The sequence below is a fragment of the Haliotis rufescens genome, unplaced genomic scaffold, assembly GCF_023055435.1.
Source record: "Haliotis rufescens isolate VD_foot unplaced genomic scaffold, xgHalRufe1.0.p SCAF_5, whole genome shotgun sequence".
Taxonomy (NCBI): Eukaryota; Metazoa; Mollusca; class Gastropoda; order Lepetellida; family Haliotidae; genus Haliotis; species Haliotis rufescens.
Genome location: NW_025964223.1, coordinates 48578912 through 48596572, shown reverse-complemented (window position 1 = coordinate 48596572; position 17661 = coordinate 48578912). Strand labels below are relative to the sequence as shown.

The 17661-nt window shown below is 36.0% G+C and overlaps 1 protein-coding gene across 1 annotated transcript in view; it reads left to right on the top strand.

Annotated features, from left to right (window-relative positions):
* Positions 1 to 17661, top strand: part of LOC124137116 (E3 ubiquitin-protein ligase rnf213-alpha-like) — a 196930-nt gene that overhangs the window by 17693 nt on the left and 161576 nt on the right. The window contains exons 3-6 of the mRNA XM_048384001.1: positions 2856 to 3544; positions 4914 to 4945; positions 11262 to 11417; positions 17021 to 17244. Coding sequence (XP_048239958.1) covers positions 2856 to 3544; positions 4914 to 4945; positions 11262 to 11417; positions 17021 to 17244 — 1101 coding nt within the window. The remainder of the gene's footprint in view (positions 1 to 2855; positions 3545 to 4913; positions 4946 to 11261; positions 11418 to 17020; positions 17245 to 17661) is intronic.

The window sequence follows — 17661 nt, the reverse complement described above, 5'->3', positions numbered from 1 at the left end:
ATATTCATCCTTTACCTAGCCAAGCTGGTGAATCTGTGCTAGAACCCGGTAATAACTCAACTGACAATAACCAGCAATTTCAAAATGATGGACATAAAACTGTGGTTGATGATAATGGACCACAACATGTTGAACATGAACCTACAGAGCAATGTGATGATACCTCGCCTGTCACTGAAGTTCCTCTGAGGATGTCATCCCGACCTCGCAGAACACCTGCTTGGCAGACATCTGGATATTGGATTTTGGACTGACTGGGTTCACAAGACTCACCCATACCATTGGTGCCCTTAATGTCTAATGTGCATCTTTAACAAAACTCATAAGTCATTATTTGTATCTCCTCAAAATATGAGAAGATGGTTGCGCCATTTCATTGATTTCATTTCTGTTTTCGTTTTGTCACAGATGGCTATTTTTTGTAAAAACCGTTCCTTCCGGTTCGGGCATTGTAGTTTGTTGTGCATTAAACTTGTGTCAAGAGAGACTGGATGTGTTCACATTGGCGCTTGCTTATAAACCAACAAAAGAAATTTGAAACAACATTTATCAACAACTTATGTTTCAAACATACTTCAATAAACCTGAGGAAAGGGGTGTAAAATATCTCTTGCTGGGGTACAGGTACTTGAAAAAGAGACTCATAAAAGCATTGCGAGTTATCATTGGCTTGTAGCCTGGTTGTTTACTCACTGGTCTAGAGATACGAAGGTTGCAAGGTCTGTCCCCGGGAATATAAAGGAAACATTTGTCATTTGAGTTTACATCATAGTGCACATTTCATTATGTACATTGTTATCATATGCAAAATAAATCTCTAGTGAGAGGGGGGCACAGGTGGCCCAGTCATCTAAGGCTCCCAAATTCGCCATGCAGAGTTGTGTCCCTTGGGCACATCAGAAACCTATGATTCGCCCCGATTATGTTTCTAGGATTGTCAGCCCCATACCTGTGCTCGTGGGTTTCACTGAAGTGGTAAACATCTGAGACCTGCATCACTTCGGGCTTTCTTTCTACATTATGCTGACACGCCGTGATATAACTGGAATACCGTTAAAAGCAGCGTAAAACCCAACTCATTCACTCATTCTAGCGAGAGACATTCACATGTTACAATATCAACGGAAGTTGTATAAGTAAAATTACAGGGATATTATATAAAATCCTTGTATTTGAGATTTGACACGATTGGGGAACAATTAGATGACATCACTGGAGGTTTACAAGTATCAACACATGTAGAGATCATGATTTACCTTTACTATGGGGCAGTATATCGCCACATATATAATAAGTTTTTGATAACTAGAATCAAGAGGTTCAGATGTGTGGTCATATTAATGACAAATTCAAGTTGTCATAACTTTTTTCTGGCTGTCCAGGTCCTAAAATATTGACAGCCTGTGACAGCAACTACTAATACTAATTAGATCAAAGCAAAAGATCGTTTGTGCAGCAAACAACAACAAACAATGGAATATAATATCATAATTTATTTACATTGGCGACAAAGGGGGGCTACCTCGGTTGCTGGTGCTAGTGGGTCGTAAACCCGAGTGATAAGAATAGAGAAAGAGTACCCCGAGGATCGTGGATCCTGGGTTGATAGCTTGTTAGTGGGTCGTCAACCCGAGTATTGTTGTGGATTAATCTGGGATCTAGGATCCCAGTATTAGTGGAGATGTACCCTTGGAGGTCGTGAGGCCCCGGGTGTTAAGTTAGGGAGAGGTATATGGTATGAGTTTGGGGCTACAGACGCCCTGCCTGATGGAGCAACCAAGGCAGCCTCACAAGGTGGTATGAAGGAGATGGATGGTGGGAGAAGCATAAACGAGATGGCTTTGATAGGAACGAGAATGAGCGGATGGTAAGTGAAGGGTTAAATAGGCTTTAGTGAGTGACGTCAGAAGCATGGGTTTGCGCATGCGTTGCCGACAAAGAATTGAATTGTGGGATAGGTAAAGTGTAACCTGATCCATAGCAGAAAAATGGAGTACGATGTACAAGTGATGACAGTTTATAATAAAATATACGACGTTGTAGGAAACATAAAGCGCAAGAAGCTGCGGCTAAGGTACTAATTGTTTGTGCACAAACTAAAATGATAAATTTGACATTTTTTTCCATTTGATATCCATGATCAAAATAATTTACAGTTCAATTTAATATTTGCCGCACCTCAATCTCTGAGTGATATTTAACTAGAGATCAGCTTATGACAAGGTTAAAAGATCTATGTTGTCAGTAGTGCGTTTGTAGCAATGATTTATTGTTGATCTTCATAGTTCAGAGCATAGAAAGATACATTTTACTTTAATAATATGCAATAGGTTTCTTTGAAAAGATTTGTCTTACCCAAATCAAAGGCAGTTAGTTATCCGAGGAGAGCAACGGAACAGATTTAAAGCTATTTGTTAGATTATTTAAACTTCAAACAATTTTCATGTATGTTCATTAAGTAAGACTTTACTGTAATAAGAAGCTAAATCAACATATTTTGTATCAAACTGAACTTTTCTGTATTTTCTACATTGAAACAAAATGAAATGAAAGTTACCAAACATGACTTCTAACACCAACCACCCCACTTCCCACTCTTATACCCATCCATGTGATCTAACTGGTGACAGTCAATTGCCTTTGTTTTTACAGCCATTAGCATGTGTTTGCTTGTTGGATAAGCATGTTTAGATTTTGAGCAGAGTAAATTAAACAGTTAATATTGAAAGTAATTGCCAGAAACTGAATGGTATTGACTGGAGGTTATTAGGGGTCGTAGTGTATTTCTTGTTTTATATATGGAAATATTTGGTATGTCTTAATGATAGCTTCTAAGTGTATCTCTATTCTTTCAGGCCAGGAAACTGAACAAACACGGCTTGATACAAATGCACCATGCCAAGATGCAAATGATAATGCAAAGACTACAAATGTTAAAGAGGATGACGTGAAGAAAAAGCATAAGAAAAAGAAAAAGAAAAAAAAGAGTAGAGGTAAAACTGGAACTCACAAAAAAGCTAACACAGAATTTGAAAATTTTGACAGTACAGATGAAAGTGATAAAGGAACTACTGATCCTGAAAACTTGCCTAGAATGTTGGATTCATCTAATGCATCAACCATGAAAGAAAGTAGTCCACTTTTGAACACAGGTATGGAAACTGGCCCAATCCAAACTGATCCCCTTGCAATCCCATTACCTGAACATGAAAATGAACGACCAAGAGATCATTTGCAAAATAAAACCACAGCTGATGACCAAGCTACTAAGACAAATAACCTTTCCACCAATCAAGATGGTCAAGCCATACAACAAAGAATGGAGGGTGGCAACCTTCCTTCAGGGGCAGCAGGCAAGTCTTGTGTGGGAGACTCCCAAAGTTTTCCACCAGGTGACACCACCTCACAGATGACACCACCTCCAAGAGAACAAACTAATCCTGGGGTTACCACTCGTCAGATGGCCAGAGCCAAAGAAGACAGTAATCATGACAATCCAGATGGAAACAAAATGTCCTATTCTGATGCTGCTAAACAAAAAGGGGTTTGTATACAATGTATTTGCATTTTATTGATCCCTGAATAATTTTTAAAAAAGTCCATATGCCCCATGTTCAGAACCACTAGGCCAATGTATGGTCCCAGGTTACAACAGGTCCTGATCTTGATGGATCAGCCATGGAGACTTGGTTAATTGCATGTAAAATGCATGACATTCATCGCTGGAATATAGCTGGAATATTGCTGACTGTGGTGTTTAACATTTAGTCAGTCATGTGTAGTTTGATCTAGAATTGTTTCTGTACACTCCAGCATACAGCATATTACATTTCCAGAGCTTCCTACTTTCAATGTGAGAAAAATTAGTATGATTTCAAACATTGATATCAATTAATTCTAAAATTCTGTTTTGTTTCATATCAGAAAAATGTGATTTTTGTGTGTACACTTCCCCTTTACATGTTTTAGCCTAAGTCTGTTGTCCCAATTAATTTGTTCAAAATATTTTATTTTTTTCTTTATGGCAGCCATGACAGCTTTATGTGATAAACCTATTTCTAGCCATAACTCAGCCTTTTTGTTCAAACTGTAATGAAATTTGGTATATGTTCATGTAGTAGTGGGATTCCACTCATTGTCATTAGTTCCATATTTTTATGATAGCTTAAAGTTTGACCTTGTTTTGACTTTGCTCTCAAATTCTCTCAAATGCATATTTGCCTGACTGAAAAAGTTGAACATTGGCATGTATATTTCTCCTTAAGATGACATCATATTTTCTTCAAATTATTTGAGTTTGATATTTATGCAAAACCCATAGTATTTTATTACCAGGGTATAATTGCTGACAGGCACTTGTGTGAAGTTACTGTCTTTGTTGACATTTTAAGTGTTGACTACATATCCAGGTGAGCTGCAGTGGCACTATTCTTAAAATTTATTTTTCATCCATTTACTGTAGTGTTGAAGGTGAATGACCTCTGGGCAAGTCAGACAACCTTATCTTTACAAGCACCCTTTTTCTTTGATCATATAACAAATTTGCTTGACATTTCTCCATTTCAGTCCCTAAATTATTCATAAATTGTATGGTCCCCAGAGAACAGATGTGGCCATGCTGTGTTATGTTAAATACCCCGTTTAAGCACTGCTCAACATGAAAAACCAGTCTGTAAAATGCATGAAAATTGAAATTATGTAAATATTCTTCAAGATACTAATATATAAACATTGAAAAATGAAAATGAAAATGAAACTAATTGACTTTCACGTTATGTGAGTTCATTGGACTATGAGGGTCAAACATTGCATGAATGTCTATGAACATGAAGATGGTTCATACTTCAATAAACACAAAGTACCGGTACAAGTTAATTCTTGAATGAAATTCAGGTTTTATTAATTTATTTCAGAAAGCAGACCAAGGTGGTAAAGAAAACACAAGGTAAGTGCATTTTTCAAGATGTATGACTTCATTCACTTTGGTTTAAGATACTAATTGATTCAAAAAGCATTTTTAGCTTAAGGTAACTTATGTCATGGCCTGTTTGGTCAGCGTCCAGAGTACCATATACATCTTCTAAGAAACCACTGGATGAATGAAGGTGAAACTTCATCATGGTTGTTTAGGTAGTAGTGGACATCAAAACATGTTCCTTTGTTTTGGAGATATTTTAGAGCCTGCCATAAATTTGACCTTTGCATTTTCACTATGCTCTTAATTGTCTCTCAAAATGCACTTTAGCTCCTGAAAACATTGTCTCCTCAGAGACCATTGGACAAATGAAGCTGAAGCTTCACATACTTGTTGAATTTGTTCACATGCAGCTATATTGAAAATCCTGTCCACTTCTCAGAATGCATGTCAGAATATCAAAATGCACATTTGGCTCTGTCAACATCTTTTCTGCAATTGCCAGACTCAGGAAGCTGAAAATTGCCATGTATGTTTCTCCTTATGAAGACATCATATCTTTTGGTAATTTTAATGGGTTTTTTTTCTGAAACAATTGGAAAATTTGTGTGGCATTAAACATATTCTTCTTCTTAGAAGTTCCTTATATAAGCCTAAGGGTTGAAACTAAGAGTGTAAAGTAAATTTAACTTTGAGTATTGCAATACTGTTATACATTCATCCTTGCAGAGTTAGATATACAGTAAACTGACAGCACAGTGCATTGCCAAATGCTTCCCTAAAGGTGATTTCAGTCCTCAATCGGGGAAGTATTATCTGACAAAAACATTGTGCCCTTGCCTAAATTGCGTGACAAGTGGTCTGAAGGTGAAACAGCGACTGATATCCCACACAATGTGATAGGTGACAGCAATAGACAACCCTCATGAACTCTGATCCCAGACCCAAAACTGCACCATCGCCCATCAGCAACACCATACCTGACCAAGGCCCTGGCACTTATCAGATTTCCCACCTCATCCAGAACAAAGCCAACATAGATGTCACCATTTCTAGCGACAAGTCCATCAAGACTCATCTACAAGCCAATGGCAGAGGCACAAGTCAGGCCACAACCCAGGAGGATGTATATACCAGATCCCCTGCAACTGTGGCCACCAATACATTGGAGAAACCCTCAGACCCCTTAACACCAGACTCAAAGAACATGTGTTGTAGCCATTATATGTGCATATGTATTATCCCAAATAACATAATGACACAGGCTAGGGTGTGAGGTCTGATTAATTTATTTTCTGTTGTGATAAACCGACACCCTGGAACAATGAATACAATAATAAACATACAATTATATCTAGTACATCAAAACTGAAGCAGATTAATTAATAATCTACTACACTTATAAGCTATACATGATATATCATTTATAACATTTCACAATTATAAGCTTAGATATGTAAGTTTAATGGATTTACACATTTAATATAAATATTGTACAATAAATATAATATTATGTTACAATGCAAGCAATATATAAGTATATATATATATACCCGGTGAATCCCACTGGGGTGTATTTGGGTGGTCACAATCCCTTGTAAATATATCAAATCTCTCGTGAAAACCTGTTCATGATATAAAATACATCATGAAGGTATTTTTATCTACACACATGAACATTACATGTAAACTATTATCAAATTATTAATACACAATTCAAGTTACAGAATACACAAATGTCCTAGATTAACACAGACACACATATAGTGAAATGAAATATATCTAGTATACATACACTCACCATGCACACACTAATACTAGTAAATGTGACATGTTTAAATATAATTAAGGATCTATATAGACATTAATTAAACTAAAGTGATTTGCATAATTATACTGGCATAAAATACAATTATAACTTTAACTACTAACCTTTATATAAGTATATCCTTTCTTCCAGTCCAGTGCACAGTGAAGTATTAATGCCAAGTGCAGGGTGAAAACAAAGGGGTTTGAAAGTGGGACACAGAGATTTAAAACTATAGCCAATCCAGAGGACGCCTGGGCTTACACTCTGATTGACCACCAAGCAGTTGACTGACCCACTAAGTAAAACATGACATTAGAATAGGGCTTTAATGATAATACTTGACTTACAACTACTTAAGTATGCAGCCTGAAATGAGAAATACAATAAATAATTCTTGATTACTGCAATATCTGAAATATACAAAATACCATTATTGACAACATACATAGTAAATTATAAGCTAATTAATAAAACATGATTAATATATACAGAACTACTATCTACCACACATGAGACATCTGTCAAAAAGCTAGACCTGAAATCTGCTATATCCAAACACATCCTCAAGGACCAAGACCATAACATCATGTTGTAAGACCTTTCTATCAACAACAACTGGCGACGAAGAAAAATACAAGGGCCATTGACATCAGGGAGACCAGCCAGCCATGAAATGTGACTAGGGAACCTATCTGCCCAGCTAGTTCTTTGGATTTATTGCTTTGATTATTGTTTATTATGCAGCTGGCTTCCATTTGTCCATTGCTATTATATCCCTATCAGTGCTAATTACCCCCTTGCATTCTGTTTGCCCATTGTCCAATGCCAATTACCAATTAGTGATTATTTAAGTCCTGACTTCCAGTTGTTGCTATCACCTATCAGCACCAATTAACTATTTCCTGGTTAAGTTTCAACCTTTTGCTATCTTATTACTTTTGTTGTTCTTACAGGTACATACATATATATACATGTTCTCTGCTTCATAGCATTTATTCACCTGACCATCATGCAATAAACGTGAACCACAAGCTGAGCTCATGTTCTTAATTAGTGCTAATTCAATTTGAGGCGACACTGTCAACTCACATGTTGAAAATGTACACACACAGTGTGTTGTCGTCACATAATGGCTGGCATTCCCTTTTGATTCGGATCAAATAGCCGTACCAAACCAATAATTAATTTGGCTTCACATAAATTCCTGTATTTTAGGGCAATTTATCATGTCGTGTTCATTCCAATTTCAACATGAGGAAAGCATACACTGTGGTAGAAAAGTTAGATGTAGTAAAGAAAGAGTTGGTGCTTCACAGGACAGTGTGAGCCACGAGTATGGCATTCCAGCAGGGACCATAAGGGCCTATATATCGATTCATAAAAATGGCTGCCGATCGATCACCCCCATATGTATTGTAAAACGTATCTATATTTCCTCTATTACTCGCTGGGTCTCAAATACAAGCCATGTCTCTAATACACGTCAAGTCAAGGGCTCTCGCAAAATGAATTGATGGCCAAGTTTCTAATAGAAGAAATTTGATATCGGATGTTTTTGGTGTTCAAGGTGACAACCCTGACTACTACGTTGATGACATTACAAGAGATTTAACAAAAGCATATCTTTTCCATACAAATGAGATGTTTATGTTACTGTTAGGGACATTTTATGATGACAAGAATGGGAAGAGGCTATTTACTCATTGAAACAACCGATAATGACAGTAAAATAAAACATTATTAAACTTGTTTGAAGACCCTTTATTCATGACAACATATTGTTTACAAACCTTTTTGTGATATTCATTGCCATCTCTGTCCACCACTATGGTAAGGATTTGGCAGGAGAGGATTTAAAAGGCCATCAGAAAACACTCCTAGATTCTCTAGCTCCCTTCGAAAGGCAAAAACATTGTCCCGACATCACTGAAGTCAAAGCTAACTTGATCATAGCAACTTATCAAACTTGATGAGATTCATTTCAGAACACACAAAATTAAGAAAACATATTTCTGAGCACAATAATTTTCTTTCACACGCTTGCATTGATTTGGTGAAAACTTCAAATTGACAGGTCAAATCATGCAGATTCCTCTTGTCAAAATAGCCAGCTTGCCTGCAGCCTAAAAATCGGCTGTTCAGTCATACTCCAGTTCCTTTGGTAATCACATTGTACCAGTAGGCTCATTCCCAGTGAATCTACAGGTTAATGTTGAACCACATCATAGATGGGGGTTGTCATCTTGCTTCGTAACCTGTCTACTGAAGCATAGAAAATGTAAAGATTTGGACAGTTTTGAAGTGTGAGTACCAGTAACTGTGATGTAGGTCAAGTTCAGGGTGGCGTTTTCTTTAATTTGTATTATTTACTGTGGGTAATTGCAAACTAACTAATAAAACTGGCACATGCAAAATATATAGTAGAAAAACGCTTGGTTCCAAATTAAAATAAGAGGTATCTACTCTACAGTAGGACTACATCCAATTTCAAAACACAGTAGGTTTATCTCCTATATATCCAACTTCTGCAATCTGCTAGACTCTGCCATGTCTCCAACCGTTATGTGTGACTTAAAAATAATGTCGTCCAATTAACGACGTCATCAAGTTGCAAGCGCATGTTCAAATTTAAAAAAATGATGTCATGATAAAACAATTTTTTATTGTGAAATAAACAACACTTTGTTCGTTGCGATTTATCAGTTAGATATCTTATTTTGTACAATAAATAACGACCATGAGTCGTATATTTCTTATATGAGATACCAACATTTTGTACAGCATCTTTAAGGATGTTAAAATATAATTTACAAGCTTTACAAATATTTACCCATATCCAAATAATGATGACTGCCTGAATACAATCTGACCAAGGCAATGTCGGACAAGTGTGTTTTATGAACAGGGGTGTTAAGTTTGGTACTTCCCGGATATTCTCACAATTTTCATGTCCGTTATCTATACCTTTTCTTCCCAAACCAATTGTCTTATCTCTCCCACGCTTCATTCTTCATTGTTCTTTGCAATTTATCATGTAGCTATCTTATATAGAATACTAAGCGAGCTCCAGTGTAATACCAATGTTGTGAAACAAGTGAATAGTTCTTGTATCTGACGAGCGAAAGTGAGTCAGATACCAGAGCTATTCACTTGTTTCACAACATTGGTATTACACAGGAGCTCGCTTAGTATTCTATATTCATTATTTGTAAAATTTTGATGCAAGACACAATGCCACGTGCCGAAACAAACAATGCCATGAAACTTCACATACTTGTTCCCAGCAATGATGAATTTGTTCAAATGGTTTGAATACGAATGCCTTGAATGCCTTATTGAAAAACCCATTGATATTCTAAAACTCATCAATGGCCATTTCGTTTTTCAAAATGTAATGTTTTTTTGTGTGTGTGTATTTGGCAGTGGGGCTTATCATGTACTTAAAAGAAGTTTCAAAAGTCCTTCTCGCTTCTGTAAACATCTTATCCAGTGACTCTGCTGTGCTAATGAAGCTGAAATTTTAATATCATTTATAATGATGACATTATATAATTTGTTCGTATAATTTACACCCCTCTACTGGTTGTATTTTTTTAAAATAAAGTGCATATAATACACAAGAAAATAAATCACACTGTGATTGTATGTTTGGTTATGTTGCAAGTTTTGGTGCATTTTTTGGCTGCCCCCATTTTAGTTCACCACGACCAAGTGAGCTTAAATATATGGCATGGAGCGTTGTCCATACACTCTCAATCTGTCATCCTGAAGAATGTTCTCTTCAGTATAAGCCTATACAAGAAGCTGAAATTTTAGGATGGTATTTAGTGTTGGACCATAGTGTTATTTGGACACATTCAAAGCATTAATCAACTAATCTGTTTCATATTTTGATCTATGCATAACGATTCTGAATGAAAAAGATCTATCCACAAGGCTGTATGACAAGGGGATGACTTCAACTTTCCAATAGTCAAATTTCCCTTCATGTCGAGCAATATTCCAGCAGCTACAGCCTTTGGTGTCTACATTTCACAACTTTTGAGTACAATCGAGCATGCTCTTTCACTAAAGATTTCAAAGAGCATCGTGCGACTCTTGCTCAAAAGTTGTTTGATTAGGGTTCCAACATTCAATTTTATAGTAAATCTTTCAAGAGGTTTTATGATAGAAACGTGGAGGACATTTCCAAATTTGACAAATCAGTGATGAAAATGATGTCCGATGAAATTCCCTATTTTGATTTGTATCATATGTTCCCGTTTTTATTAAATAAATATATAAGTCAAGGGGGTCTTGTCATAAACTTGATGTTTCATAGAACCCTACATTTAAATATTGTGGCAGAAAAAACCTCATAAACCATTGTTAGGTTTTTTTTCAAAGGTCTGAAGCATACAGGTAATTACTGGTATCTCATCATTGACATTGATTGAATTCAGAGATTGACCTCACTTATTGATGATCAAGTATGATGTCCCTTGAAGATTGGCTTTTTGTTTGTATTTTCAATGCTGTATCATTTCTGTTTTGTAGGTTAGGCCAGGGTGAACCCAAAGTGGATGTTGTATTCCATGTTCTTGTATCTGGAGAAATGAACAAGCAACTTGACGCTGACACTGTTACTATCAGATTTGGATCAGATCCTCTTGGAGGATGGCAAAGTGACAAATGGAAAATGACACATGCAAGGTAAGGTATGATGTGACTTTCATAATTAAGGTTTCCAGTGGTAAGGAGCTTCAGACGCATAATAATGAGAAGAAAGCATAAAACACTTGCTTCATATTGAAGAAAACCTAAGCACAGAAAGACAAATTTGTCTTCTTTTTGTTTCAAGCCACAGCTAAATGCAGTGATATCGCTGGTTTTGCCCTTGCATATGGCATTGTCCTGACTGCATAGATACAAGGGTAAATTAAAAATAGTTCATGGCCTCATGGATATTTCTTTGTGTAATGAGGAATATCATCTCTTGGAAGACTCATTACACTGAGTTACAGACTGACAACTTCAATTTGACAGGTGTGAGAGAAAATGCAAAAATTGAGAAAACTGAGAAACAGGCTGTATTGAAGTATCTGCTTTAAAAGGGCATATCACCAAAGTAAATACACAAAGATATAAAAAGCATGCTTGGTGATGCATTATGCATGGTTATGGCTGACTGATGTGTTCCAATTCAGCATATCACTGACATTATTGGGATAAGTTTTGGGTCGGTAAAGTCCTTCTGAACTGACACAAGATGGGTGCCCAGAATGTTGCCATCAGATCAGGAGCTGACTCAACTGAACATATTGAGGGACCTTTTCGACCAGTTACCAGCAGAATCCTGATAAATTTTGGATGCAATTTGTAACCCAGGAAGAGACTTGGATCCATCAATTTGATCCTGAGTAAAATAACTGCAAACAGTGGAAACATTTGGCCACAGTTGGCAAAGTCATGGCTTTGTTTTTTTTGACAGTCATTTGATCTCTTATTTCCAAGAAATTAACAGCATGAAATGCCAAATAACCCATATTCAAATAGACAAGTCATGTCAACTGACAATGACTCTGTAGGTTCCAGGGCTGCTGGAAATATTGCTTGACACAAAGGGAAGAGTGTTTTGTCACTCTGAATCTTAATGAGTCCCTTTGAGTAGAGCACACCTTGACACAATTCAAATTGACTCTGAATATCCAGTTCACCAGGCCATGAAAGATGATTTTCCCACCACTGACAAAAAGGGGTGATTTTTGTCATTACACTCAATGTGTATGGAGAAAAGTGCATTGTCTTGAACTGGTAACAGCCTGCAAAGAAGATCTCTTCCTTTGTGAGATGTGCAGCTGCTTTTGCCTTGCTTCCTGCAGTTCTGATTCCAGGCATCTGGATTGAAACTATAGAGAGTACTCCTGAGGTACCTGGATTTGCTCAATTAAGTGACTACATTGTGATCAAATTGGGTTGATTATGATGTGAGTTTCCCAGTTAGCATTGTGAAGAGAGCCTTGGACAAAGATCATCTAGATGGATGGCTCCATCACCTGAACCAGTATGTCCTGCAAGGTCATCCCAACGGCGGGTTCTCATTTTGCTGGACGCTATTGTTGTGGGGGGTGATAATCCCTTAACAATGGGGGATTAAATAGTCTGTTTCCTAGTATGTTCACTTTAGATCTAACATAGAAACAAAATGGGTAAATTGCATTGTATGCTTTATTGCATAAATTATAGCTATATTATTGCATCAATAAGGAATCATACATATCAATCATTATAGTACATTGTACATTAATTGTATGACTGTATCAGTTACCTGCACCAACCAGGTCAGTTACTTTATCAACATACTGTTCAGGGAAAGAATTGTTCACCCATTCTCACAAATAATGTACAATTGCAGTTTGGAAACTTGAAAAAATAAAAGTCCAAGCTTTCACAATGAAATGATGTTTTATTCATAAAACAAACATTAAAAAAAAGGTGTATGAAATTTTGGCACTCAAACTTTACCCATAACAAAATTATGAACTATTTATGCTACTAACCCATAAAGCGGGATGTAATCCACGTGACCACCATATATCTATAAAATAATGTAAATGTTAAGTTATTGCAATTCTGTTGTCCTGTTTATCATTATGTCTTTGTAGTAGAACTTCATGTAATTAATTGTTTACAATTAAAGTATGCCAGTCTTGTTTAACAATAATGTAGCTGACCTTTAAACATAAAAGTGATTTTTAGATGTTTTTTTTCAACAAAACCTGTTAATGCTTTCTACATGCCTAAATATTCAGGAAAACAAAGACAATATATAATTGTATCTATCTATATTTTCATCAACAAAGAATAACATGTCAGAAAATCTAAACAATAAAGTAACACATTTTTGCAATATTTTTCAAACAAAGAAATTTACGATGGAGCTTCCAGACTTGTAACAATGACTCAATTATGTAATCATTTCAAATTGTTACTGTCTTCATAAGAAAAATACTGAAGTTTCAAAGTGAAAACCTTTTAAAAATAACAAAATCTAACAATATCAAGGAAAATCTTCCTGATTTTTAACTTGAATTAAGAATATTCAATAAAATCAAACTACATCGTGGTGTTTGAATGACATGGATGAAATAATTTGTTCATACATTCAGCAAATATTTTGTACCTCGATAGTTAAACTAACACTAACAGTTGAAATGATTATAGTAATCTACGTTACATAAATTGTAATCTACGTTACCTTCATGGATCTTGTGATTTCAGCAAGACTAACAAGGATAGTCTAAGTATTTACTCTTCAAAGTAAACTGTCATCATTACATTTGCCACCTAGGATTTGTAAATGTCCACCAACAAACACATAATTACACAGATCACGTCAAAAATCTGATTTTCACAGAAAATATGTAAGCTATATTACCACTAGTAACAAGCATCAAACATTCTAAAAACTTTATATACTGAATCACTATTGGGAAATTATTTATCTGGAGAAAAAAACTTAATCAACAAATCCATTGATTCCTTTTATATCATGTGAAATTTGGTGTCAATGGCCTTCAAAACATTAGTATTGTTTATTCAAGCAACAAACATATCATCACTGCCATGCACCATGACACTAAAAGCCTTAAAAAAGCAAGTGATTTATATTTCAGAAATGCTTGATTTTATGTAAATTCTACCTATTAAATCTTCCAAAAGAAAAATATATACATATTTTCATCTTTTTCATACAGAAATTCTGTAAAAACGTGCAATGTTTTGTCCTGTCTGGAATAAAACCTGTTTTGACTGGAAACAAGTGGTAAACAAGGGGAACAACTGCTTATTGATAGAAATTATCCTGCTGATGCCTTCTCTTGTGTTGGCATGATCTGTACACTTAATTTTCCTCCCTTTTTATTTCAAGATGTCACATAGCTTACATCACGTAGCTTACATCACGATCTATAAAACACCCTCAACACATGGGCAATACACTTACAACCTTGTTTCCCACTTTGACAAGCAGACAGCCCTTAGGCAACATGAACATAATCCCTGTACCATCATCAGGAGACCAGTTTTTATGTATAGGCAGTAACGTAGCTTACAAGCTTAACTCAACTCTCAAAAATGGTGCTATTTTCATGATATAAAGTGCTCATACATATTACAAGATGCCTGTTACCAGCCACCACTTAGGCTCACCAAAGTGTGTATTCGTGATGTCTTATGAACAATTATTTTGTTTTTACATCTCAAAATGATAGTTGCTGTTTAAAACAGAAATCAAGTAACATACATTACCTGAAAACTGGCGACACGTTTTTAACAAGCATAAATTTGTTATTAAATAAGATAGCTCTGTAAAATTTATCACTATAGTGCATGATATATCAGATATACTGAAAAACCAAAAATAATGATTGATATTAAAGGCAACAATCACATTATACAAAACCATTCCCAACATTTACCTTCTCTGTCACGTTTATTCAATGCAAAATATACGGCAAGCGGCTAAGCAACAGGTTAAATGTGAAATTGTACATTCTTCGTGAGAATGGGTGGTTACTGAAAGGGTTGGCTTTAAGCACAGCTAGTCGATCGTCAAGGGCTCTGTACCTCCTCTTTCTGGGTCACTTGGCACCACCTGCCTGGAGTTGGGAAATGGTTATTTCCATGGTTCATTGTTCTTTCTTTATGATGTCTATAAAGGTAAAAATGTTCGGATAAGAGACTAGCTCTCATCAACTGAAATTCATTAGAGCCCTCTTTGACACCGATCTGGGAAGTTTAAGCATGTTTTGATTTTCCAGAACTCACCAAGATAATATAAACGAGTATACATGTTGCATTCCTATGACGAAAAGTTAATGGAACAGGGGATTTATGTACATATATGTTGTACAAGGACGTTCCAAAATGGATGGTTCACCTTTTGAGTATTGTGAAATGGTACACTACTTGAAGAGACTTCACTTGGCAAAAACGGACATCTTATCCAATCTTACCATGTTCCAAAGAAGATCCAATATTGCGTTCATATGTTTACAAAACAAATGAATAAACAAACTTCATTAAAGATGAAAACGGATACATCTTGGGCGCAGGACCCACTCCATGGGCGGATACAGAGGGGGAGTGCGCACCCCACCTTTTTATTTCGAAAATAATCTCTATTTCTGTATAAATTACCACCAAAGACAATAAATAGATCTTAATTGTGCACCCCCCCTTTTCAAAAAAGCTGTATCCGCCCATGCACTCTATCTTGTCGTGACCTACTTAGTCTGAAACTGAGTTTCAGCTGATCATACATATCATGCTCATGTCACAGACAGATATTTATCATCAATCCCAATGACTTTCCACGGAGAGTTAATGTTCTTTCTTTACTCAAGGATCACATTGATGCCGTTCTCAAAGATTCTGGTCTGCACTTTACATTTTGTGTGGAGAGTGTACACCTTTGCCACCAACCTGCCTCTGTACTTTTTCAGAACAACAGGGAAATCTCGTTACTTTTCTATCCCTCAACATTGCCGAGTTTGAGTAACTAGCTTAATTGCCACACATCCTGCCTGTTTGCCATATGTACAAATTTCACAACTATAGGTTTAGGACAATTTTTTGTACGGCCATTTGTAGTGTGGTGTGATAGCTGGTGAATGTTTACAACATCCAAGGCGGAAGTAAACCCCATGTCCGAGAAAAGTTTCTGACATGCTACATCTTGCTGTTCACTAGCATAGACATGCAAGTTTTGTTTTCGGGAATACATTTCTGTTATAAGTAGTTTATTTTCCATTTCTTTTCTGACATCAGTGAACTCCTGTATAATATTTTCAATTTCGTTTCTGTTACATGCGATATGCTCTGCGTTCATCTTGACATTTGTACTAAGTTATCAGCCACATCATGAAGTTTCACTATTTCCTCATTTATTTCTACCTTTTTCAGTATGAGTTCTTATGTTTGCATTCTTAAAGCTTCTTTAATGAAAGTTTTCATGTCATTTTTTTCTCGCATACCCAGTACCTTGTTTTCTGTGTTGTCGTTTTCTGCTACATATATTGTGTTTTCATTCGTTTTTTGTAAGTTTTTCTCCATTCTGCCTACTGATGCTTTTTCGAGTTATTTTTTGTGTTGCTGGCATTGTATTTTGTTAGGATTGTGGCTGATTGAGGGAGCTGGTAAAATGTAGCTACCTGTCACCATACAAGTTCAAATGGAAGTTTTTTCTTTTTTTAATATTCTCATAACAAATAATAGGTGAAGTAATGAAGTTTAAGCATGCTTTGACTTTCCAGAACTCACCAAGATGATATCAACGAGTATACATGTTGCATTCCTATGACGAAAGGTCAACGGAACGGGGGATTTATTTACAAATATGTTGTACAAGGACGTTCCAAAAAGGATGGTTCACCTTTTGAGTATTGGGAAACTGTACACTACCTGAAGAGACTTCACTTGGCAAAAATGGATCCAAATCGTGCATTCAATTATCCAACACTGAAAAAAAAAGATCTGTGTAAGTAAATGTTTTATTATTTTGCTGTGGTAATGATATATTATTTTGCTACTTTATCAACAGTTTTAGAACTGGCCAGTGTTCAGTTGTTGTCTTTAACAAGCTATTAACATTTATAGCTCACTCAACTGAGGGTCAAGTGAGCTTATATCTTGTTCTGCACCCCTGGCTTCCAATTCGCTTCATGTTTTCTGTACATCTCAAAATACTGGACTGATGAAGCTGAGAGTTCACATGCTTCTTTGCACCAATAATTTCATCAAGCCTCAGCCATGCCAACTTAGGCAAACTGTTATGATTTTGAACTTGAATTATTAATTATTTATCCTTTGTCCACCAATGTTTCTAAAAATCACACACTAAATGTTTTCACTGAAACCTTTAGAGATGTTTACATTGTTACAAAAGAATGTAAAT